This window comes from Gobius niger, assembly GCF_951799975.1.
Source record: "Gobius niger genome assembly, chromosome: 19".
Classification (NCBI taxonomy): Eukaryota; Metazoa; Chordata; class Actinopteri; order Gobiiformes; family Gobiidae; genus Gobius; species Gobius niger.
This window is the reverse complement of record NC_136870.1, coordinates 13839833-13864548: the sequence shown is the minus strand read 5'-3', so window position 1 is coordinate 13864548 and position 24716 is coordinate 13839833. Positions and strand designations below refer to the sequence as shown.

The window sequence follows — 24716 nt, the reverse complement described above, 5'->3', positions numbered from 1 at the left end:
TATTTCAGGGCGGAGTGCTTGCTGTTCCCCTATTATAATGTCATTTCAGGTATCCCATTACACGTAATCAGTGCCTCCCCAAATGCAGCGCTGGCACAGTCACCTCTGAATAAACCCGCATACTGTACAAAAGGGGACTCTATCAGCACGGAGCCACACACACATGTACACTATTGCACTATTGCGAGCGCCATTAGGACCACGGAGTGATTTCAGCTGTAATGAAGTGAGGGGGTGCGTCTGCGCAGAATTGAAATTGTTTTTGGAAACAATTGACACCCCAAATGAGTCAAAGGGGAAGATGCATTTCTTATTTTTGTTACCCACAATTCATTTGTACGACGTGTTAAATGTGCGCAAACGGAGACGGAGGTTCAAGCAGCCGACTGAAGATCAAATTAAGATACACTGCGGCGGGCTTGCCTGCAATCCAGATGTGTGCACACATGCATGCAGGTGTAGATGAAATTAAGATATGGGAGAGAGTTGCATTATATGTCTCTCTATGAAGTGTGTTCTAGTGTTTGTGCCCGTGTGTGTTAGTTTTTTCCACTGTGGCCATCTGTAAATGTCAGGCGCTACAAAACAGCCCAGGAGTGGTGTTCTGTGAGGTTCAAAAGCTTGTGGCTGCACTTGTCCTCCGTACTTTGTGGAAAAGAGCACTCTGCCCCCGCCTTGTTGACTCACTTTAAGATTTAGAGCTCAAGCTGCTTTCTTCTCGGGCTGTGGTTTCTTTGTTTCTGTGTTTTTTTTTTAATAATGTCTAAATCTATTCTGTGACAACACTTTCACAAGACCTCATCTGTCTACGAGATTGACAAGACAGAGAGAACACAACAAAACAGCCGGCTTGTCATGAAAGGTTGATGTCACCATTTGAGAGTTTGGGTCAAATAAAACAAGAAAACTAGGGCTGCTCGATTATTGAAAAAATAATAATCCCGATTATTTTGGTCATAATTGAAATTGCGATTATTTGTTGCCTTTAAAAAAAGGTCTTTATTTTATTTATATATTTATTAAAAAAAACTATGCTGAATATTTTCTGTTTTCTGAACAGTCATAAAAGTACAAATGATTTAAAGTATGCCTTGATTAAGGAGAGGTCTCTGTTTCACACCTGCCCCCTGCTGGCCAGCCCTCACACCTGCGCAAGTAAACTGAGCAGCGCGGCCTGATGACATCATCACACAGCGCTGTTTGTTTTTATATCAGGCAAAACTTGAGCGCAATGAAATAATGCAAGTCTGCTTTGAAAAATAAAATAAAAAAATAATAATTTAATAAATAAAATAAAAAAAGTCAGTTTAGTGTAATAATCGAAATTGTGATTGAATTTCGATTAATTGCACAGCCCTAAAGAAAACTTAACAAAACTTCACATTTTATATTTTTACTCTTAAGTCAAATGTAGCTGTAGATTCTGAAATGTGGTATATAAAACAGTTTTGATCTAATGACGTTGTTGGGCTGTGGACAGTTGATCACAGGTTGCTCACGATAACGTCTGCACTGAATGCAAAAACACGCATGTATTTATAGCGTCTGTGTCAGACCTTTACACCACAACATCAGCAACAGTTACCACCTCCTCAGTGGCATTCAGATGGTTTAGTGCTGTCAGACCGCCCAGACTTGCACTACTTGTAATGAAACAAGTACAGAGTAGCGTGAAGCCACGTACTACCCCATATCATTTGGCTGATTTCACAATATCTCGCCGCTCTCGTGCTGTGGCCTTGTTGGAGGTTTTTATTTTGGATTGATCTGCTGTTTAATGGTTAAATGATTTCAGGCAATTTGTTGTCTTCAGCTTCACTTTAGCCGTGTCTGTAAACAGGCTAAGTGGACTTTAAAAGCTGGCCATAATAAACTGGATGAGAATCGAGCCATTTCAAACTCTTTAAAAAAGGCTTTCGCACGACAGTTCTGTCTGAGATGGTACATTAAAGACCTTACCGATTGATTTTCTTAGGCTTTTTCACACAAGGCAACAAAGAACATATGTTTTTATGTTCTCAATCTTGAACATTAGCGAGGCACAAGGTCAGTAAAAGGGCAGTGTTTGTCTGCCCAAAATTGTATTGTGGAATTGGGTGTCATATATAGTGGCCATAGTTATGTCAGCGCCCTCGGTCTCGGTTAATTTATCGTCATCATTATCCTAGTTGTTGGAAGAAAGAAACTCATGACAACCCCCTATTTTCACATTTATTGAATGACTTTTCCCAATTACAGCCAAACAACAAGAACAGAGCTGTATACATTTGAAATAGTCAGGTCTGGACCCTAAAGCTCTGCGTTGATGATTAAGGTGAAAGCGGGTTAGAGTCGCCTCGGGCTTCCTGTATTTGAAATCACTACTTTCAAATTCCTCAGATTGTTTACCGAAGTCAACTCGAGACGTAGTTTTGCTTAATTTGCTCTTTCAGGCGCCAGTTTAAGCTCCGAGATCTCACATTATCGAGTGTAAATTTACATAAGTTGTTTGCTGCGGGGCGTTCAAGGATTAAACACGGCACATTACTTTCCGACTCTAGCTGATCAGGTACATAAAGTTTGCGATGTATGTCACACAGTGTTGCTTTGATGGACGAAAGTAAAAAAAAAGGTGAAAACTAATTAACTTTTCCAAACTATCAGATTATTTCCTTTTGTCAGAAGTCGAGGCTGATGAGGCGCCAACAGCAGGAGCTAATGCGCTGGCACTTGGCACCTTCCACTTCTGATAAGGAGACTTTTTTTTTTTTTTTTCTCTCTTTGCTCTCAATCTGTTAACGCTCATCTTGTGCTCCTCTCCTCTTGTGTTTTCTCCACTGCAGATGTGACTCAGAAAACCGTTACCTTGGCAATCCACTCCGCGGGACCTGCTACTGTGAGTAACTCTTTACTGGATGGCTCCTTCTCGCTTGGCGGCACATTCCCGGCGCACTCAAGACTCGCAGACTCTTGTCCGGGTCTTGATTATTCTTGGCTATTGTCACTCTTTATTTTCGCTCCCGCGCTCGCTCTCCGTGCACTCCTCCACTTCCGCTAGAGGCAGATGGAGTCTTTTTCGCACTTTGGCAGAAAACCAGGGCGCTCGCTTGTTCGCCGGCAGAATGACTTGTCGTGGTGAAATGTCAAGTGCATCAGAAGTACTGAGCTAATCAAGGAGGAGTATAAAAGCTTCTCCACTTGTGTCATGCTCTCGCTTTCTCTCAATCACCCACCTACTTGTTTATGCGTTTAGAAAAGTTACACAAACGTTGAGACTCCCTCCTTTTCCCAGAGTGGAGAACATATTGGTGTTTATTTACTTGAAGCCAGTGCGGTGTCCTTCACGCCGCTGTGCTACTTGGTAATTCGATATCTCGATTTCAACACTCGGGCACTGACAACACGAGCTATATCCAGGGTTTTGTCCCCTTTCCTGAAATGCCATTGTGGTGACGCGACTGGGTGCTGTGAGCCCCGGAGCCTGTTTTAACCTCTTGCCCAGCTCCAAGACCTTTGGATTTGAGATCTGTTCTGCATCATTGTGAACATGTGGCTCATCGCATTCAAAGGCCAGCGGACATGAATGAACATGAGGTGCAGTTTATTCACAGCTACTGCGGACTTGTGTGTGTAGTTATCTGTGACTGCTCTTCTGATGTCAGTGCAGTGTTTCCCACGGGCTCCAGCGGAGTCTGTGCTGACACAGGCACATGCAGTGTTGTTTGTTTGTTCAGGTTTTGCAGTAAAGATGACACTTTTTGCTTCTATTTGATATTTATTCAGTCCTTTTGTTACTGTAAAGTTACTTCTTTATGTTTATTACCAGATAGCATAATCTAAACAATCTTGACACATCCTCAATCTGTGAGACATAAATGAATCCACTATCAACGTTGCATTATCAAATAAACAGTATAAAGTAATGATATTGTACTGTGTGACAGATAGTTGCAAATGTAACGTGTCTCTTTATATTGTCTTTAATTGATGAAATAATGAGTGTCTTTCACAGTAATAGGCCTGTCACGATAACAAAATTTGAAGTTTGATATATCGAGGCAGGGAAATATCGCAATAAACGATAATAGCGAGGACCACTTGATGCCGATACCTTGTAATACCTTGTTCTAAAAGTGCACATTTATAACAAACAAGTTGCAAATAACATGAAACTCAAGGACAAACATTTGCTTCAGTAAAATCAAATTACAGGAGTAGGAACATTTTTTTTAGGAAAAATGTAAATAAATTCACTGACGATAATTGCTGAGCCTAAAAAATATTGTTTTTTTTGTAATTCATTGGACCATAGTCGGTATAGTCCAGGATTGAGGAAAAAAGAAAAGAGAAATCACCTTTCAAAACAGATAGTACAGTCTGGATGCACCATTAGGCCTGTCACAATAACAAATTTGAAGTTCGATATATTGAGGCAGGAAAGTATCGCGATAAACGATATTACTGACTCAAACGATACTAGATACGGTCAACTCTCAGGCAAAAAAATGACAGTAAACCTTTGTAAAACTTGATATGATGACGCACTTTTAGAACAAATAAAAAATAGGGGAAAATGCTAAGAAATGTACAGACGTTAAATATTGAGCCCAAAACTATATTGTTTATCTGTTATTTATTGAACAATAAGTTGATATAGTAATTATTGTGACAGCCCGACACAGTAGTGTTAGTGTTTGAAGGGTCAGTCAGGCCTGAGTACTTGTCTCTCCTTGATGAGAAAATTGTCCGCTCTGATTGCTCCTAATGCATTTGATTACAGCCTTTTATTCATCAGACAGGTTAATAGCATTTATTTTACCTTGTGTTGTTATTTGTAAATATGCCGACAAATACACAAGGGTTTATACTGGGCCTGTATAGTGGCAAATTCAAGACTTGATGTTTGCTTTTTTCAAACAGATAATCTCCTCATCGACTACCAGTTTACCTTCAGCCTCATCCAGGAAGATGACAATCACTACACTGCCATCAACTTCATGGCCTCCCCAGAGCAGGTAACTATAAACATGAATTACAATCTATATTTGTTCTTTTTTCACAATATTGAAGTCTTTTTTTTTCTCTTCTCCCAGGCCAATAAGAATTTGGACATGTCCATCAACGCATCCAATAACTTTAACCTCAATATCACCTGGTCTGTGGGATCAACAGGTAACATTTGGCAGAAACGCCGAACCATGAACACGCTTTATATGCTCATTTGAATACAAAAAAAGTTTGATTATGAGCTAAGCGGACACTTATTTCCTCCAAAAGCCACCGTTGTCAACAAGCCGTCTCATAATGAGTTTTCCTTCTGCGAATCACTGTTGCAGATTTCCCAATTACACAATGGAAATGCGCTTTTCCAAGTTCAAACACTGTCTTCCTGCATTATCATCATAAAGGGCCGAAAAATAAGCAATGCACAGTAGGTCACAAAACATTATTACACATTTGGGTCGCAAGCCTTCCCAGTTTAAAAATTAAGGGCTTTATTGCGTTTGTGTTTAAGAAAAACATTTTCAGAAATATGCATAAAATATGGGAAGCACCCCGACGTTATTGCAGTTTGAAGATGCTTTTTTTTTGCCCACTGAATATAAATTAGCACACTCAACTTTGTATGTTTATTCAGACCAATCAAAATTATGGCTATGTTGTTCGCGCCATGTGTCCGTGTTTACGATGTTACTGTTGAGTGGATATTATGGCTCCCCTGAGGACAGACACCCAAGGACACTGCAGTTGTCTGTTTACCCGCCGCTGTCTCTCCTCCTAAGGCCAGACACTGCTGGTGGTAAATACATTTTGTAATGCGGTGGACAGTTTGGAGATTTAGGGACAGTTGTTCCCTGTGCATGTACGTTTCACATTAAAATACATAAGTACATAACGGTGAGGTTTTTCGTGAATCTGTAGTTTTCTTCCTGAAGCATGACATCAAGGGCTGCTACACTTAACAAACACCCATTTTCCAATCTGCTACTTTGTCCAACCTTTCTCCCTTTGTTCCCTCTGACCTGGTCACTAAAGACATTAACCTCGTGGCTTCACTTCAACATCGACCCACTATTTTGGTCACTGCCAGTATGTATTTGAAGTCAGGTCCCTCCCTTTTTTTCCCTCCTGATATAGTTTCTCAGTAGTGGGACCAGAGCGTGAAGCGCCTTAAGGTGGCGGTGCCGAGGGGGGCGGGGGGGGGAGTCTGGTGAGACGGGGAGGGTGATTTCAATTAAGATAAACACGCTCACGTAGCCACACTCAAGCTGTCATTTTCACTTCTTTTGTTTCACTGCTGAGGCCTGGAATGTCAATGCGGCCCCGACTCGCTGACATAAGAACGAGTCTGAAATGATCTGAGAATATAATTGACAAGAAAACTTGAGTAAAGAGATCAATGGGATGTAGAGCCTTTTATGAGCTGCTCAAAAACGCATTAATTTTCTTTTTACGACCTATAAACAAGCTATAAAGGCACGATCAATCAGCTGGAAATATGGTGCATCACAATCGAAAGGTGGCACGGATGCGCTCGGGGAAAACAAGTTACATTATTAGATATTAGTGGTGAAACTCGGCAAATTAGAATATTGTGAAAAAGTTGATTTATTTTATTGATTTTATTTCAGCTTAAAATGTGAATACTAATATATGATATAGACTCATGACATGTAAAGTGACATGTCAAGCCTTTGTTTTAATTTTGAGGATTATGGCTTACTGTCCATTTTCAATAGATATTTTCTTTGGGGTTTTTACAAGCTGTGAACCATAATTGTCAAAATTATATATCTCATTCTGCATGATTATTATGACTTACAGCTGGTAAAAAAAACACACATTCAAAATCTCAGAAGATTAGAATATTGTGAAAAGGGACTATATTTTAGGCTCAAAGTCTCTTTCATCAGCTAATGAATCCAAAACACTTGCAAAGGGTCCCTGAGACTTTAAATAGTCCTTCAGTCTGGTTCAGTAGTTCACCATCATGGGGAAGACTGCTGACTTGACAGTTGTGCAGAAAACCATCATTGACACCCTCCATAAGGAGGGAAAGCCACAAAAGGCAATAACAAAAGAAGTTGGATGTTTTCAAAGTGCTGTATCAAAGCACATTAATATAGAGTTATATATATAGAATATAGAGTTGGAAGGGAAAAATAAGAAGAAAAAGGTGCACAAGCCGCAGGGATGAGTGCAGTCTGGAGAGGACTGTCAGGAAAAGGCCATTCAAAAGTGTGGTGCCACAAGCTAATGGCCTCCATGCCACGCCACATTAAGGCAGTAATTCAAGTAAAATGGTCCCAAACCAAGTACTCAGTACTTATGCATGATTATCGTTTTCAGAGGGCCGACATTTCTCTGTTAAGAAACATTTTAATTGAATTCATGTAGTATTTTAATCTTCTTTTTACAAGCTGTAAGCCAAAATCATCAAAATTAAAACAAACAAAGGCTTGACATATGTCACTTTGCATTCCATGAGTCTACATCATATATTAGTTTCACATTTTAAGTTGACTTTCAGAAGTAAATTAACTCACAATATTCTAATTTTTGAGTTTCACCTGTATGAACAAACAGCAAATGAGTCCTGTAAAGGTTATCACAATACACTGTATGATGTGTCCAGGAAGTATTCGCCCCTCTTTTTATTCCTACGCTTATGTTTTAGAGCAGATACAAAGAATGACGACAATGATATAATACCTATATTATTATAGAAAAAGACACTGTAAGACACTGTGTTGCCAAAATTAAGAGGCCAGTAAATTAAGTAAGAATCCATATTTGGTCAGTAAAGCCTCTCCTCTCAGTATTAGCAGTTTTCCGTTTTAAAAGCGGCTCTCTGAAACACGATGCATGAAAGTGCTGCTTGCTGTGGATGTCAATGATGAGTATGTGCGAGTGTGACTCAGGCGGGACCTATGGGCTGCAGCCTTTCAGTCTCTCTTTCAAGCTGTGCCTTTCTCCCACCTCTTTGTTCCTTCCACATAAAAATATAGCTTTGAATGTGTAATTATGCAATAAAGCTCTGCTCTGTTGCAGGTCAAGCAAAAAAAAAAAAAACGTTAAAGCACTCAAGACATAATAATGATGACTGAGAGTTCCCCGTTGTTCCCGGTTGTTGTGATAAACATTAATGGATTCATAATGGCATGTTGTCACAGAGCGGCTTTATCTCAATCTGTATGCAGTCGCTCTCACTGCGCCACACGGCTCCCCGGCTAATTGTGACCTCTGTCCTCACAGCTGGCACCATATCTGGAGAGGAGGTGCCCATTGTGTCCAAAACCAACATCAAGGAGTATCGCGACAGTTTCTCCTGTGAGAAGTTCACGTTCAGAAGCAACCCCAACATTACCTTCTACGTGTACGTCAGCAACTTCTCATGGCCAATCAAGATCCAGGTAATTGTACAACATGGTTACAGTTCATTGTCAGTAACTCTTTGCAATGTTGTATAGTATAGGGTAGGGGTGGGCAATTGATTTTCAAAGGGGTCACATAAGAAGCCTGAATTGACTGTGCATAACTTCAAATCATAACAACACCGCCCAAGAAGTGATTTCCTGTTTTGATCCAGCACACCAAAATAAAAGCACCGTCTTACTCATTAGTTCAACTTTATTTCTGCGTAACTATAAACAGACAAAACACTTAAAATGTTTGTATTTTGTTATGTTCTTGTAATGTTGCAAGTACCTGCTGAAGTAATCAGTGAGACGAGCTGTGTGCTTTTATTTTGGCGTGCTGGATCGAAACAGGAAGTCACTTCTTGGGCGGCGTTGTTATGATTTAACGTTATGCGCAGAGTCATTTGAGTCAGAGGGCCGCACCAACCATAACTCAAACTTATTCTGCTGAGCTTTTTCCGATTGTACACTTAATTGCGTATTTTGAATAGCTTATACTGTTCTTATAGTAGGACTAATTTTTGGGTAAATATTTAGCCATATCAAGCCACATCTAAACCAGGAGTCGCTGCGTTTATTCAGAGATGCACTGTCTACCTCTGTTTCCCGTGAGGAGTCCTGCCTCAACAATATAGCAAACCCTCCGCGCAGACTTCAAAGCACGATGCACGTGGTCCTTATGCTACTGTTTTGTGACATCCATCATTCTGTCCAACGGTACGCCTCCTGTTTCCTGAGTTTAGCCCTGTACAGAGACATGTTGAGCCCGCTCTGTCAGGTAGGTGCTGCACACCACCAGCACACCGCTACTCAGTGGGTTAACAGTTAATCAATAATCGTTTGATGAAGTTCCCAAGTAATCCATTAATTAAATTGAGCAGAATGTGATCGCGATACCAAGCCTATCAAGCCTAAGCTGAAAATGAGATGGTTTCACAAGCAAGCTGACCTGAAATGTCCCGACTTAAGTTACATTTGCTACACAGTTGGTAAATTTGATGACAAAAGGTTTGTAGTGGTTTGCATTGATTCACACAAAGGGTTTCTGAGAATGACGATGGCAGAAATGGCAGCTGTGCGTCCTGAAACGTGTGAAACCACGGCAGGGGACTAGTTCGGCCAGAGAGTTGTGGTTAATGATGGATGTCCCATATGAAGAGCACGTTAAAAAAAGTTGCAAAAAGGCCAAATGATGATCTTCACAATAATCTTCTTTGCTCAAGCCATTATTTCCAGTTAAAAATGTAAAGTTGTTCAGAAAGAGTCCAAAAATCTAAAACCTATAAAGGGTTTTCCTTAATGTAAAAATGCCTTTCAGTCATGTGACTTTGTTGTTGTGACGGCCATTTTGAATACCCAAGTATAATTATGCAGTACTGCAACATGTAACAATATCTCTACTAAGGATATAAATAAAAGACAACTGATTGACAGTGACATTTTTATGTATCTGTAGTCATTGCTCAAGAAGATAACAGTAAACACACTGCCCCAGAGACGCACGTTAATGTGAAGAAACCAGTGGGTCAGTGTTTAAGATGTTAGCATGCTACCGGTTAGCATTTAGCTTCAACAGCTCAGCTCTGACCTCTCCAAGAGAAAACCCTGAACCACACTCCAAACCTTGGCTACATTTGTGACAGAGGTCAGAGCTGAGCTGTTACTGTAGTATTTCCTCAGTGTTCTTAGATGTGAGCCACACATGTTAGCAGCCTTACAGTTGCTAACCGCTAGCATGCTAATGTCTTGAGCAGCTCAAACACTGACTGAGAATCTTATGACATGACAAACTGTATAAATCACAGAGAAAGGTTTTCTGTTTCCTCTTTGATGTTTTAATTTATTCTAAGGAGTGAAGCAGATCTTTAGTAAATCCTGCTGTAGTTCGACAGACAGATCTGCAATGTCTGTGCCACATTTGCTGGTTTCTTCACATAAACGTGCGTCTCTGGGGTCGTGTTTTAACTGTTATCTTCTTGAGCAATGATTACGAGTACATAAAAATGCCACTGTCCATCAGTTGTCTTTCATTTTCATCCTGAGTAGAGATATTGTTCCATGTTGTAGTACTGCATAATTCTACTTCGGTATTCAAAATGGCCGCTGGAACTCTGTGTGATGTCATAGTTATTTTTGGAGTTATAAATGCACAGCAGGCCTATATATATTTCACGGCAATAATACTGAATGCAAGTCGAATCTCGATCACTTTGCGCTAGCTGTGTTGAATCGTTACATCTGGATCGTGATGCTTTGTGATAATTGCCTTAAAAGGACTACCCTGGTGTTGGGAGTTGTTAGAGATTGGTGGTTTAGCAGCTGCATCTTAAATGAATCGGTTCGAGTTGCGAAACATATCGTATAGTAACTGCAGATCCTTATTCCTAGTTTGTAGCTACATGCTGAAATTAAATTATTGCCAATGCAGGCTTTGGTGATCTGTGCCACTTAAAGAAAGAGGGGAAAGGGTCAAAGAAAAGAAAAAGCTCTTTAATGACAATGATTCTCTGATTGACGCTCATAATAATCACTATGGCACATACAGCCACATACAGCCCACATTCACTCAGGGTGATTTCAAGTGCACTTTATTCTAATTAGAGATTTAATGAGCAGCGGTTAGCGCGCAGAGGTGCACAGCTGTTTTTTTAGCGGGCAACCAGCAAAGCACCATTTAACCTTCTCCAAGATGAAGGCCCGTGGCTGGGGTGACAACAACAAATGCGAGCTTTAGGTTGTTTACCAAATATCGCCAATTAATTTGCCCCGGCGAATACGGGAGGCGGGCCAAACTCGAATTCATCCCAATCACTTCTACATTAGCTGATGAAGTGACAAATCAAAGCTGGCAGGATGACAGCAGTTAAAACATTTGGCAAAAATACATCATTACTCATCTAGATATAAGGGTTTAAGCGTGGATTTTGACAATTACATTTACGCCACGCTGACTTATGAGTAGTTTGATGTAGAGCTCAATGAATATTACTCATCATTTTACAGGCATAACTCAAAAATTCCATGTAGCACAGATCAGACCTTATCTGTATCATAACCTAACAGTTATGTGTGTTGTGTTTGATGGCAGAAAAAACTAGACTCCAATCTGCACTTCCTGGATTATTTTGTGTCATAGATGAAACACAAAACCGACATTTTTGAAGCCCATGACATTATTCCAGATTTCAAAACTAAATATCACTCCTGAGGTAGCTTTGTTATATGGGGTTTAAATATAGACTTTCAGTGACCACATTGTTGTATGGTCACTATAGAAGGTCTGGTCATAATCATATTCCAATCAGGTTTGTGTTATGAGAATTGTGGTCCATTCTTTTACTATTTACACACGATGCAACCATGTACCTACAATTATTCCCTTCCCCATTGTTCATAGCAATGATTATGATATACCATAAAACCTAATCTACAAATACTCACTATTTGAAGCTATAGATTTTTCGATTAGCCCCCTCTCCAGCGCACCCGTTATAGATGACTGAACCATGAAGGGGGTAACAGTATCTTGGGGGTCAGTCCATCAGTGCAGGTGGCCCAGTTATAGTTTTCTATTAGATTTGCTCACTCTGAGTCACTTATTCATTATGGACTGAGCTGTTAAAGCCTCTGTAACTGGATAAGGTAGTGCCCTGATGCAGCAGAGATAAAAAGGATTTTGAAACAGCATTTGAGTGCTTTTGTATGCAATGTCCACATCGTTTACACACAGATGTATAATACAAGCTCAACCCATATTACCAAGTAGTTTCTTAAGCTGTATCTTTTCAGTATGTGGCTACAGTAGCCCAATAGAAACTTTTCTATTGACTGACCAATTATGTTCAATTAAAATTGAATTAACCCCGAATGAATTGCTCTGACCCCCACATTATGTCAAAGTGCTTAGAAACTATATTGCAAGAGGGCTGCCATAATAAGTGCTTTGGCGTCACGTTAGCCTGGTCACTGAACATTTTGTGCAAGATCAAGGGGTTCTTTTTAGGCTTAAAAAAAGACCAAAAATGGGGTCAAAAATGTTAAGAGGGCCAGCAGTTCTTTGACTCCATCTACTGCTACTCTGACATTGGCTTTTTTTAAATCCATTTACCTTTATTAAATGTGGCTTTTAAAGCTAGCCTCCTTGAAATGGCCACTTTGAGTCCAATTGCATGGACCGTATTACTAGATCTCAACACCACTATTAGATCTCAACACCACTTGCACTTTATAGCATGTGACTGTAATACACATCAATCAGGAACCTCCTGGAAATTAGTTTTAATGGGAAGAAAACATGTTTGCCTTTCATGGTATAAAATACACGTCACAATAGTGTATTTTATGGGAATAATTACAGTATTTTTTAAACAAAACCCATGTTCACACCATCTAATAACTATAAAGGGTAGGAATCTTTACAAATGTAGGCCTTGACATTGTTAATTGTTAATTGTCATGTTTATGTTTTTTAATTGTCAGATTCTGCTCAGTTGTGACTTATATGTTTTCTGTTTTTACAGATTGCCTTTTCTCAACACAACAGCATCATGGATCTGGTCCAGTTCTTTGTGACATTTTTTAGGTAAGTAAGGAACACACATACTATCTATACAGGCCGTATTAGCTTTCAATCAATGCCTCTCCGGCAGACTCTTTACATCTCCCACTCCTGTCTCAAGGGGGAATTGAGTTACTTGAGCCGTCTGTTGCTCGACTATTGAGAACATGAAAAGCTTCTCACGCACTGGCTTGCTTTTGTACATGCAAAGTGAACTGGAAATGAGTATTCTGATATTTGCACACGGCAGAAGAGATGAAGGCTTTTAATGGCTTTTTATTTGTGATTCATTTTGAGGGAGATTTTGCAAATGCATCGTAACTGTCGCACATGCCATCTTTGTATCCAAAAGTCTTCCCCTACCTTTATGTACAGGACAATGCCCTAATTTGGAATTGTTTTGCCCAGACATGATGATTGTCCAGCTGAGGTGCTAAGTGCTTTTTCTATTTATAAGCAGCAAACTGTAACTTTGGTATTGTATGGCGCTCAATATGGTACAAAATCTACTGAAACTACCTATGCACTCGTGTAGTGATTAATGGTTTTGTCTTCATAATATTTTTTTGTCTTTGACCCAATAATGACCTTTTATCAACAAATCCAATTAAAAAAAATCCAATAATTATTTTTTGCACAAGTCTGTGTTGGTGTACTGTAGGACGGCTTCATATAGGCAGACATGTGTAATATCTGTGTAGGAAATGGAAGACAGTCTTTGCCTGCGGCACAGAGCTGTCAGTGGTCGCTCCACAATAACTTCCCCTAAACGCTGTCACTGTTATTGTCTGCTTTATCTGATCAAATTACTGCCAAATCGACCAAATCAGGGAATTCTTGGAAAATGCTGCAGGAAGCTTATTTTATGACTGGAACAGTTTCCCGATGCAAAAAAAAAAGCAAAACAAAAGTATTTGCTATAGCGCTCTGCACGTTCTCATTTTCTCTAAATTGTTATTTATAAACATGCGCTGTATTGTAAGCAATTGTTTTCAAGACAAATAAGCAAGTCCAGAATAACTCCTTGTGATTTCATTATTGCAAAACCAATTTGTTTCTGCATGCAAGTTCGAGTGCTTCTCCAGTTTTTAATGAACTATTAAGGCAGCAATGGCTTATCAGAGCGTTGTGGCGTCTGTGTAAACGCAAATCAATCAAAATATGAGGCCATAAAGCAACCAAACGGCGCGTTCTATTGAGCTTTATATTGGGAAGTAAAAGGAATACTGCCAGGGCCTTTGTTTTTGTATTTGCGCTCGTCCTCTCGGGTGCATCCTTGTTGTCCAGTTTTCAGTGACCCATGAAGACAACAGACGCTACATGTGTGAGCGCGGGTTCAGAGGGGAGTAAACCTGCAGGACACAGGTTCACTCAGCCCAAATGTCACTTCATCCCACAGGGTTCAGAGGAGATAACAGGAGCAGGAGGCGCACTGCTGGGACTGGGAATAAGCCCCATCTTTGTCTCCTTTGTCATCTTTATTCCAATCTACAGTGCCATTTTGGAGAGAGTTAAAAATATTATTGTTGACTTTAAATTCCTCATAGTGCAATACTGCTGCGTATATATTTCTATGCTTATTTGGATCAATTTGATGTGTTCACATTGTTTGGAATCACTTATGAATAATGCATCTGTATATAACTCTGGGGTAAGAGCTCTTATCCCAGAACTAAAGGAAGCTACTCATTTCTTTCTGTTTTTGTCCCATCTTTTGTTCTTTTTGTCTCTTTCCGAAAACCTGTTTTTGCACAATACTGTAATTTCCCACCTTGATTTTTGAGCATACTTTTCTTCCCCGACTTCTGTTTTTCTTACGCTGCCTTGATTAGATGCCCTCTTAATATGATGCTGTGCCACACTTTGCATAGAAACCCCGGAGTCTCATTTTCACCAATTAACATGTGCAACTTTGTACCAGTCGCGGCTGCGTGTGCTCAAAATTCTTAGCGTACTGTTCTGTTTTCTTTTTCCCCTTGATCAATCATTCAGCGTGTACTGCGCCACTCGAATCAGTAAGCCCTCTGACGTAAACCTGGGCGAAACTGTTCATTTGAAATCAGATTGTATAAATACAGGGGCTTTCAAACTTGGAGAAGCAGTGAGTGTATATATATTATTGATTGTTTCCCCTGGTGAGTAACTGTAGCCGGCGGGATGGCTGAGGTCACACAAAAGAGCTTGTAATTAAAAGATAGAGCCGTGCCAGACGACACTAACGCTAGCTAATCACGCTAAAGCCTTCTGCTATTGTTGCATACAGATTACTAATGATTCTTTTCACTGAGATTTTATTTTGGTGTTAATCTTGTAGTCGGAGTAAAGGAAATCCCACTCCAACTATTTCTAGCACCGTATTTTCCGGACTATAAATCGCACTTTTTTCATAGTTTGGCTGGAGGTGCGACTTATACTCAGGTGCAACTTATGGCAAAATATGTAATTTCACGTGTTTTTTTCACACTGACAGCCGCTAGAGGGCGCTCTTGCTTGTGTGCCAGTATCTGCTTCTCCTGTACCACTGAAGATTTAAAAAACTGTAATCAAGCAGCAGAAAAAAAGTGTGTGAGTGAGATGCTTGTGTGGGACTGGCAATAAGCATAGGTTGCTCTTACTGCAATGAAGAAAACAAAACGAGCTAAAAGCGGGCTAAAAGCTAGATGGCCACAGCTAGAGGAACAAGATCACAAATGGGAGCTTGAACAATGTGCTGCCGGGAGAGGTTTGTCAATGGTGCAGTTATGCCCCCATGCGCAGGTAATTACCATGGCTGCGACTTATACAGCCGGAGTGACTTATGTATGTTTTTTCTTCTTCATTATGCATTTTTTGGCTGGTACGACTTGTACTCCAGAGCGACTTATACTGTATGTTTTTTCTTCTTCATTGTGCATTTTTTTGCTAGTGCGACTTATACTCCTGAATATGCGTAATGAAGAAGAAAAAAACATAGATAAGTCGCTCCGGAGTATAAGACGCACTAGCCATAAAATGCTTAATGAGAGAAAAACAACAGGTTGAATAGTACACAACGAACTAACGTCACAACAGTTTAGGTAGCTCAAGCATAAGGAACATACCACTGCACCGTTGGAAAACCTCTCCCAACAGCACGTTTTTCAATCTCTCATTTGCAAAGTCGTTCCTCTAAATGTGGCCATCTAGCTTTTAGCCCGTGATTAGCTTTCTTCTAAGAGTAACCTCTGCTTCTCGCTCACTCCTAACTTTCTTTCTGCTGCTTGATTAGCCTGCAGTGCCTTCTAGTGGCAAAATAATATATATTTGAATTTAAAAAAAGGAAAAAAAAATCACATATTTGTCGCTCCCTGCCAAACTATGAAAAAAAATGCGACTTATAGTACGGAAAATACGGTATATGTTTTGTTTTTTTCCGGAAAATACGATAGTGGTAGCAGTAGTTGTGGTAGTAGTCACAGTAAGAGAAAACAGGTTTATATGTTTCTTATTAGAGCCTGTATCCACGTAAGTTGCTGTCCTGTTGCAAATTGCCTACCGAGATTGGATAAAAGGTGCACCCTGACTAAGGCTGGAATCGGACCAACTCAACTAGAGAGACTGGGCCCAAACTGGTGACCTTCTGAATGATTCCCAAACAAATGCGTACTACTTCCTGTTCCCCCATGAGAAGGAAAGTACAATTAAGGCAGTACATTGAAGGAAAAAAACAAACATTTATTCTGTATATAAAACCCCAAATGGCTTTAGAGAAAAAAGTGCACATAGTATTGATGCAAGAAGAAGTGCTTGGTTTTTCTCTCCGCAGACTTAAAACGATGAGTGATAGCAGATTTCTAAACCACGGGAAGAACGGGGGAAGGTGATTTAAGCTTCTTGGCGCTCCAAAATGCTCTCGCTGAAAGCAAAAAAACATCTATCTAGGGATTTTTGTCACTTCTGTCACAAAGAAAAAAAAAATCTCCTCCCCTCCCGAGTTATGTTTATCTCCAAAGGTGTCCTAGATGATGCCTCTGAAAGAATAAAAGAGGTTCCCTACTTGTGCACCTCCAAAAGTAAAATTCTCTGTGCTTTGGCTTGATGTAGAAAGGAGTGAAATTCCCACGAAAATCATTCTCCTTCGCCTTGGCAGATTGTCCCAGCATAAAAAAAAAGAAAGTCTTTAAAGGTGTTAGAGAAAAAGGGGGTGAGGGGACAAAAATGCCTCTTAGGTTTAAATATCAAACAATCGTGTCTAATCGGAGGGACATTGGAGCTTGAAATGCAAAAACTAAGATTAAAAAATGACTTGGCAGGTGCCAGTGTGGAGCAGAGGAGTGGATTTCTGTCATTTAAAGGATGATGTTAGTTACCTGCAAGATGAATGAAGAGTTTGTTAGTCTGTTACTCAAGATTACTCGAGGTGTAAGGGGTGTTTTATGCGGGGAATTTTAGTCGCTTTATTGTGTTTTGTGAGATAGGGCAGACTTACTTCAGTCCGACCAAGCAGGATTCCTGTGTTAATTCCAATTAGGGGCGAAATCAATATTGCCAAATCGTTGTTTACATAGTGATATATTGTGCTTTTACCCTTTGACCTTTTTTTTTTTTTAATGTGATCTGTTCAGTTAGGAGCTTACAGTTCAGTTCTTTGTGTTTTACTATCTTATTGTCAGGATATTATTTAAAATTGTAATGGCGGAATATTTTGTAGTATAGTATAGTATACTTGAAGTACACAGTTTTAATCCTGTTTAACCTCTTAAACAGGATTAAGAGGTTAATCTTTTAGATTTTACCCAAATCTAAAAGCTTCTTGACCGGAACTTACAGCCTATAGGCCAGTGGAACGCCCCATTTGAAAGCTAAGGCCTACGAAACTGATTTAAGATTTTTCCTCGTGTTTCCGATACTTTTTCGTCATGTTTGGTACTTTTTTTGTCAAATTTTTGTTTGGTCTTGTTTGGTTGCTTTTTTGCCGCCAGTTTTATTGCTTTTTTATAGCTTTTTTGTCTTTTTGTTTGTTTTGTTTTTTCATTTTTGTTGTCTCTTTTGTTGCTTTCTTGTAACTGTTTTGTTGCTTGTTCATCACTTTTTCATATTTTTTATAACTCTTTTGACACCTGTTTTGTTGCTTTTTTTGTCACCAGTTTTTTTTTAATGTTTTGCCTTTCTTGTTGTCTCTTTTTCTTTTTTCACATCTTACTTTTGCTGCTTTTTTGTAACTGTTTTGTTGCTTTTTATCCTCATTTACGCCTCATTTTTGTCACTATTTTGACCCTTTTTTCCCCCAAGAAGCTTTTAAATTAGGATCAAGTCAAACTGAAGAAATGTGCTCGGCTAAAGTGGGGGTTAAGAGGTTAGCGTTCAAAGTTCTACAAAGACATTCTTATTCCAGAGAGAGAATATCAAATTGTATTGAGTTTCACTCCCTTTTTTCATCTGAAATAATTCATGTACTCCCGGGGGTCCCCGTACCCCCCGGTAGTGACACACCGAATCTTTTCAAATCGAATGGCTCCACGCCCTTCTTGATTACACACAAATAACAATTTCTAAACAGAAATGCACTGTACTGCTGTCAATCTAACGTGATGCAAGCGTCCATAGTTTATAAAAAGTCTTTGCATTCGGAGCCATGGCCTGGATAATGAAGTAGAAGCTCTCAATCAGTCATCATTCTTCTGTCCCAGCAGAGATTAGATCCTGCTGAATCTCCCTTGACTAATGCCTTCACCGTTGGGTTATTAATTGAAGTAATAGAGCAAAATATTCAGTCCACTGAGAAATGAGCGCGGCGTGTAATTCTTCATTTCATCTACTCTGTCCATCTTCAGACTTTTATAGGCGCCGTATGATGCATTTATATGAAAGTGCAGGAGTATTCATTGCATTTCATTAAAAACAAGACATACAATTGTGGCACATGATTGAATTCCTGAGACACTCCTATCAAAATTGGGGAAACTATGAACATTTCTTTAGCCATGTCTTAAACATTATTATTCTAACTATGTACAAATGCTTAGACCAGTCTGCCATAGTTTGATTTCACCGTAAAATGTTTCCCTTTTCATTTCAGTTGCTTCCTGTCTCTTCTCCTCGTGGCTGCCGTGGTGTGGAAGATCAAACAGACCTGCTGGGCCTCACGGCGGAGGGAAGTAAGTGGTCATTTAACACCGTACAAAACCCAAAAAGAATCTGATTTCAAACTGTACAATAAAGTGTAATTGTCCCGACCTGTTTTAGTGATGTAATTTCAATAGTGGATGTTGGACAGGGCCGAAACTTTAATTTAAAAAATGCTGAAAATAGCCACTTGAGATAAGGTGAATGACTGAAGGGAAGAGATGTAAAACGAAGCATTAAAATTCAGCGTAGATACTGGAAGCCGGGTTAAGAAAAGATTGGGATAAAAAAAGGGGTCAGCGTTGAAATGAGTGGTCTGAGGGGAGAAAAATACGAAGAAAGATACGCTGAAGATGGAGGAAAAGTATGCTAATTTACTGCTTTGCCTCCGAGCTGCAGTGCTTGGGAGTCCATCATCTCCATCTAATCCCACTTTCCTGCTACAATAGATGTGCACAGGCAGGTTACACATCCCACCTCCACTCCACCACACCCGCATATTTGCTTCCTGAGACTTTTTTTTTTTTTTCAGTTATGAAGGCCATTTTGTGAACTTAAGATCCCACAAGAATGACCGCTTTGGCAACAGTTCTAATTTCTCCATCAGTTGTTTCAAAAACTCTGCTGAACATACGGTACAGTAAACATGATTCTCTCCATGTTGAGTTAGTTTTCTCGGGATCCTGCTCTGCGATTTAGCTGGACTGGTTGGACAGGCATCAATGCTTGCTTTACTTCTGATTAGATAATAAATATTAGGGATGGACTGATCCGATACTGGAAAAAATACGATATCGTGTATCGGCTACAAATATCCGATTCTGAACCGACACCAGTTTTGGCTCTCACCGCTTTAAAAACACAACTTTCGACAACTAAATCTAAGTGAATATGGACATGTCAAAAGTAATTTCAAGGGAAAAACCTGGAGAATTTGATTGCGGAGTTAGTTTTAAAGCAATGCTAAGTAACTCATTGCCCCTAGGCCATACGCGCCGCTGCAGGTGTCGTAGCATGTTGCGGTTTTTTACTCATTAATTGTCCTTGAGAGTAAATACTACACTGACAGAAAAGACAAAGGGAGAGAGAGATATTGTACTTCCAATGGAGATAATTGTTTTCACTCAAACTTGGCTGTAAAAACTGTTTAAGTGGCGCTAGCAGTTTGCCCTGTTGGCTTCTTCTTCATGATTCTATTAGTGTGTACTGGGTCTCCGGGTCGGAGCAGGGAAAGTTGGAATTGTGTTATTCTGGCCAGAGACACCAGGGAGAGATCAAAGACCCTCAATCATCCCATTAACACTTGTATTACCCCCAGAGGGACTACGAAATGGATTTATTAAGATAAACAAGTTACTTATTACTGCTTTAGCCTCCTCAAATGTGTTTTTGTACGCTGTGTAAGATGCCGTGGCTAGCAACAGTATGCTAAAGCTAGCGGGAGCATGCTAATGCTAACGGCAACAAATAAATATCTTCTTCTTCTAATCAAGGCTTGGTCAGAATATATGATAGAAATATCTAAAGTCTGAAGGGCTAATAAAATAACATCGGGCACTGCTGGAGTGGCCAAGAATAACTGATAAGTTATTTGTAATGCGCAGGTTGTAATAATCAGATTACTTCATATTAGCTGTTCATGTAAAATAGCCTGTCCCAAGGATAGTGTCAAAATCCAATGATCATTGTTGTTTCCATTAGTTTATTAAAGAGGGGTTATTATGATTTTTTCAATCACATAGCACCAGTCTATATCACACTACAATGATGACGAAACCTTCTGTTGGTCTGTAAATGCAGTAAATTAGAATAACTGCCTTGTATAAAATTGCTCTCTCAAAATGGCTGTAGTGAATGTCTTGAAATAGGCCTCTGTCTCTGTAAGAACCTCTGACCTTTTCCGACACGCCCCTTCACACGCTGTCTGTGGCTTCAGTGGGGAGGGGGTTCTGCTGAGGGGCAGTGGTTGGTTACTTGGCTGGTGACGAAAGCTCGGAGGCGTCTCCAGGAGGTGGGGGCGTTCCTAGGAGGACTCAGGCAAACCTATCCCTAAAATGGCTGCCATCAGAGTTTTTACAGATTACTCAAAAATACGTGAATGTGCCAAGGCAACACTTCAGGCATGTTTTTAATGAGGGAATAACATAATAACATGACGTAAAGCTTGAAAAAGTCGATTTTGCATAATTCCCCCCCTTTAATAGATATAATTGATAATTGATCTGTAAAATCATGACAAGAAACTACTTTATTGATCTCACAATGAAAATAAGCGGACCATTTACTTTTCACTTGGTATTGGTTAATATCGGAGATGCTCATACCCCAAGTATCAGTATCGGTATCAGAAGCAAAAAGCTGGATTGGTGCATCTCTAATAAATACAATTTGACTTTTGAATATACAAGCTGGACACACACACTCACTTTTCTACTTAATTTGTATAATTTGACAAAAGTCCTGTTGAGTTGATGGCTGTAAAAGTCTTTTGGTAACTTTTGGCACCTGCTTTGAGTTGTCAGGGAAAAATCTCTAACAGGATATTTCCCAAAGATTTGTCACGGTGGCCAATTTTCTAGAAGGAGAACCTTTTCAACCTTATATCCTGGAACAATCCAGCTTTAAAAAAAAAAATGTTTTCATCAGTATTGTCTAGATGCCCTTATGATTCACCATCAAGAGTAAGTTGGGGTAAATTTGAAATATTAAGTGGTACAAAAACATTAACATTTCATCCATTTGAAGAGTTTTTGCACTCGGTTGCATCATTGCTAACTCTAATGATTCTCCGCTTGTTTACAGTGAAAATGTCAGTGTTAAAAGTCCAAGTCCACTTGTACCTGTGAATGTTTAGCATTGCTGCACACCATGTTCTTTCCAAAGCATTAATCACAATCTGTGAAGCTCGTCACTTGTCCCCAAAAAGCCTTGATAATATTTTGTGCATTTCAGCAAGAGATAATGACTGCTCTCTTCCAAAAAATGACAATAATTTCTCAGAACATTTTCATTCCGTCTTTGTGAGACACTTGGGGCTGATTGGCCCTTCACTGTGCTGTAAAGTCTTCACCCTCCCGAGGATTATTGAAATATAGAAGTGTATGGACAAGAGGTCTGCTCAGATTTGTATGTGGAATGAAAGGTGCAGATGTGTGTGTCTTTAGATTCTATTATTCTATATGTTGTCTTCCAGTTGTTGTGAATTTTCCTCTCTAAAAGCTACTAATCCAGAGGTTGTCAAGTTCAGTTCTCGTTTGCTCCACCTCAAAGCCTCAGAAGCAGTTATGATTGAGGGCTCCTGTATCAACTCAGACGCCAAAACACTGTACGACATGTTTTTTTCCCCCCCCTTCAATAATCTTTGGAGAGCTTTTTCTTTCAGCTTGGCACCCCATTTGAATAATTTAGCTTGAGGCCGAGCGACAAGATCTGTGGTTTGTTGCGCCCGAAAAGACAACAGCTGTAAATGCCAGGCTGAAGGACAGGGCCAGAGCGCTTTTTGAAGGCACCTGTGGGAGGAACAGAGGAGGGGCAGTGACATTTCACAAGGCCGCAGCACCCACATGTCCAACACGGAGATACATGGATAGAAAGCAAGGCGTTTTTTTCATTTTTTATGTTCAGCTCCAAAACACATCACACTGCATGGCTGCTCTGGCGGAAAGCTGCTGCATAGTAATGGGACAAAAAACCTGCCTGAATGTTATTGAAAGCCATACTAAGTGTTTCTAATAGCTTTAATGAACTGTAGCTCTGTAACAATAGCACAGGTGTAGAGGAGAATTCCCATTGTGGTAGTCAATGCTTTTATCTTGACCAGTTCAATCTGTGCCATCGATTGCTGTAATAAGATTACCTTCTCCTAAGCCTCTGGTCACCTTGATTGTCCGAAGTTTGTCTTTAACAATGTCCTCTTTGTTGAAGGGTGAACGGAAGAGTCTGAGCCTTTAGATGCGCTTCGTTTTACATTGACAAATCACGCAAATCTGCATAAAGTGCTCCGTAAACTTAGTAAATACATTGGATTAAATAGGCACAATTCCATCTTTAATATTCCAGAGAGAGTCATGGGCGTTTTTATTGAATGAGTAATTTTTCCCTTTCGTTTATTTTTATTCCGGAGCCGCTTTGCCCTTGGGTAGGAAGTGTGATCTTTGCAAAGGACAGGGTGACCTGCTTAGATGTAAAATATGCTCAGAGGCGGGTCCGACACCTCGCCTTTTATAGAAACCAGTGAATGAAACAGAAAGCCTATTCTCCAGACAGATAATTCACGTAGTCACTTGCCAAATTAATCAAGTGCCACGGCGTTGCGCCCGCGTACCCGCCCTTATCACAACACTGAAAGGACTCCGCTCATATTGTCCGCTAAGATCAGTCTGTCATTGCACACACGTTAATTAGTTTTACAGAGTTCACCCCTTTGCCTTTTGTCTCAAACTTAGTATTCATTTCTAGATTCCGAGCGCTATTGTGTTGTCCTTTTCTGACGATTGCGTTCTGGCCGCGCTCGTGATGCATTTACCGGACACGGCATAGCGGAGCCAACCCCCTGACTCTTCCCCCAGCGCTCCCCTCGTGCTTTGTGTCTTTAACTGAACCCAGCAACGTGATAAATAACATTACTGCTATCTGACATTTAGGATAAATGTTGTTGGATTTGAAGCGCTTATGTTGGGAACCGTAATAAGCCGCGAGCTGTTTTCTTGCTTTTGCAACCTCCCTGCCAGGCCCTCCATCCTGCTTTTATCTTTGGGGAAAAGGGCAAAAATTTCTCATTTTGACCCGCGGCAGCCCTGCAGCCTCCAATCTATAGGTTTTTGCTGTAGCTGTTAGATGTTTTAATAGTAGAGATGAACACCAATCCAACGCAGGAGCAGACTTGAAGTTTAAGAAACAGTTGCCGACAACAACAACAAAAATAAAGACCAGGGAAAATCGATCTGGTGATCAATCTCAATTTCAGATGGCTGTTTCTTTCCACTCTCTCAGACTTACCTGCCTGAGGGAAAGTGTTCCTGTGCTCTCACTAGGAAGTGCACTGTAGACTCAAGTCTCAAATGAAAGATGGTTAAATTCATTTAAACATTACCACACAGACTGTTTTGATCCAAACAGAATAGTCCCAAAATCAGCATTAAGGGTTGGGGGGATATTAAGCAGAATACACTTTTTACACAGCTTTTCATTTTGTTACAATGTTGTCCCCCATCAGAAACATAGTTGTGTTTTGAGCCATTCACGCTTGTTTCTTCACCGCGGCAGTGGTTTATACAGCGCTCCTCCCATTTACCCTGAGCTCCTCCTGTCACGCGAACCAGTTTTCTTACCTGACAATGTCTGGCAAAAGTTATCCCTCCATCATAGAGTAGCGACAGGCCAAAACATCCACCGAAGCTTCACTGCTACAAAGAAGCACACAGGCAGCTGCAGAGGTTTGTTGTGAAGTGGAGGATGGGGGTGGATTGTTGTGTTTTTGAAATATTACCAAATAACTGCAAAAAGGGATATTTCAGGATTTTTGACATAGGGCCTCATTTCCTAGTTATCCAGAGTGCTGTTGATTTCTGGAGATTTTTTTTTTAAATTCATACAATCCTTATATTTGAAGAGTTCAGTAGTGCTAGGCTAGCGCATGTCTATGGTAATTAGTAGGCTACATTAAAAACCTCTTC

At 40.1% G+C, this 24716-nt stretch overlaps 1 protein-coding gene across 1 annotated transcript in view; it reads left to right on the top strand.

Moving 5' to 3' along the window:
- Positions 1-24716, top strand: part of atrnl1b (attractin-like 1b) — a 63507-nt gene that overhangs the window by 29347 nt on the left and 9444 nt on the right. The window contains exons 21-26 of the mRNA XM_079577581.1: positions 2823-2875; positions 4900-4994; positions 5073-5151; positions 8236-8393; positions 12920-12981; positions 18995-19073. Coding sequence (XP_079433707.1) covers positions 2823-2875; positions 4900-4994; positions 5073-5151; positions 8236-8393; positions 12920-12981; positions 18995-19073 — 526 coding nt within the window. The remainder of the gene's footprint in view (positions 1-2822; positions 2876-4899; positions 4995-5072; positions 5152-8235; positions 8394-12919; positions 12982-18994; positions 19074-24716) is intronic.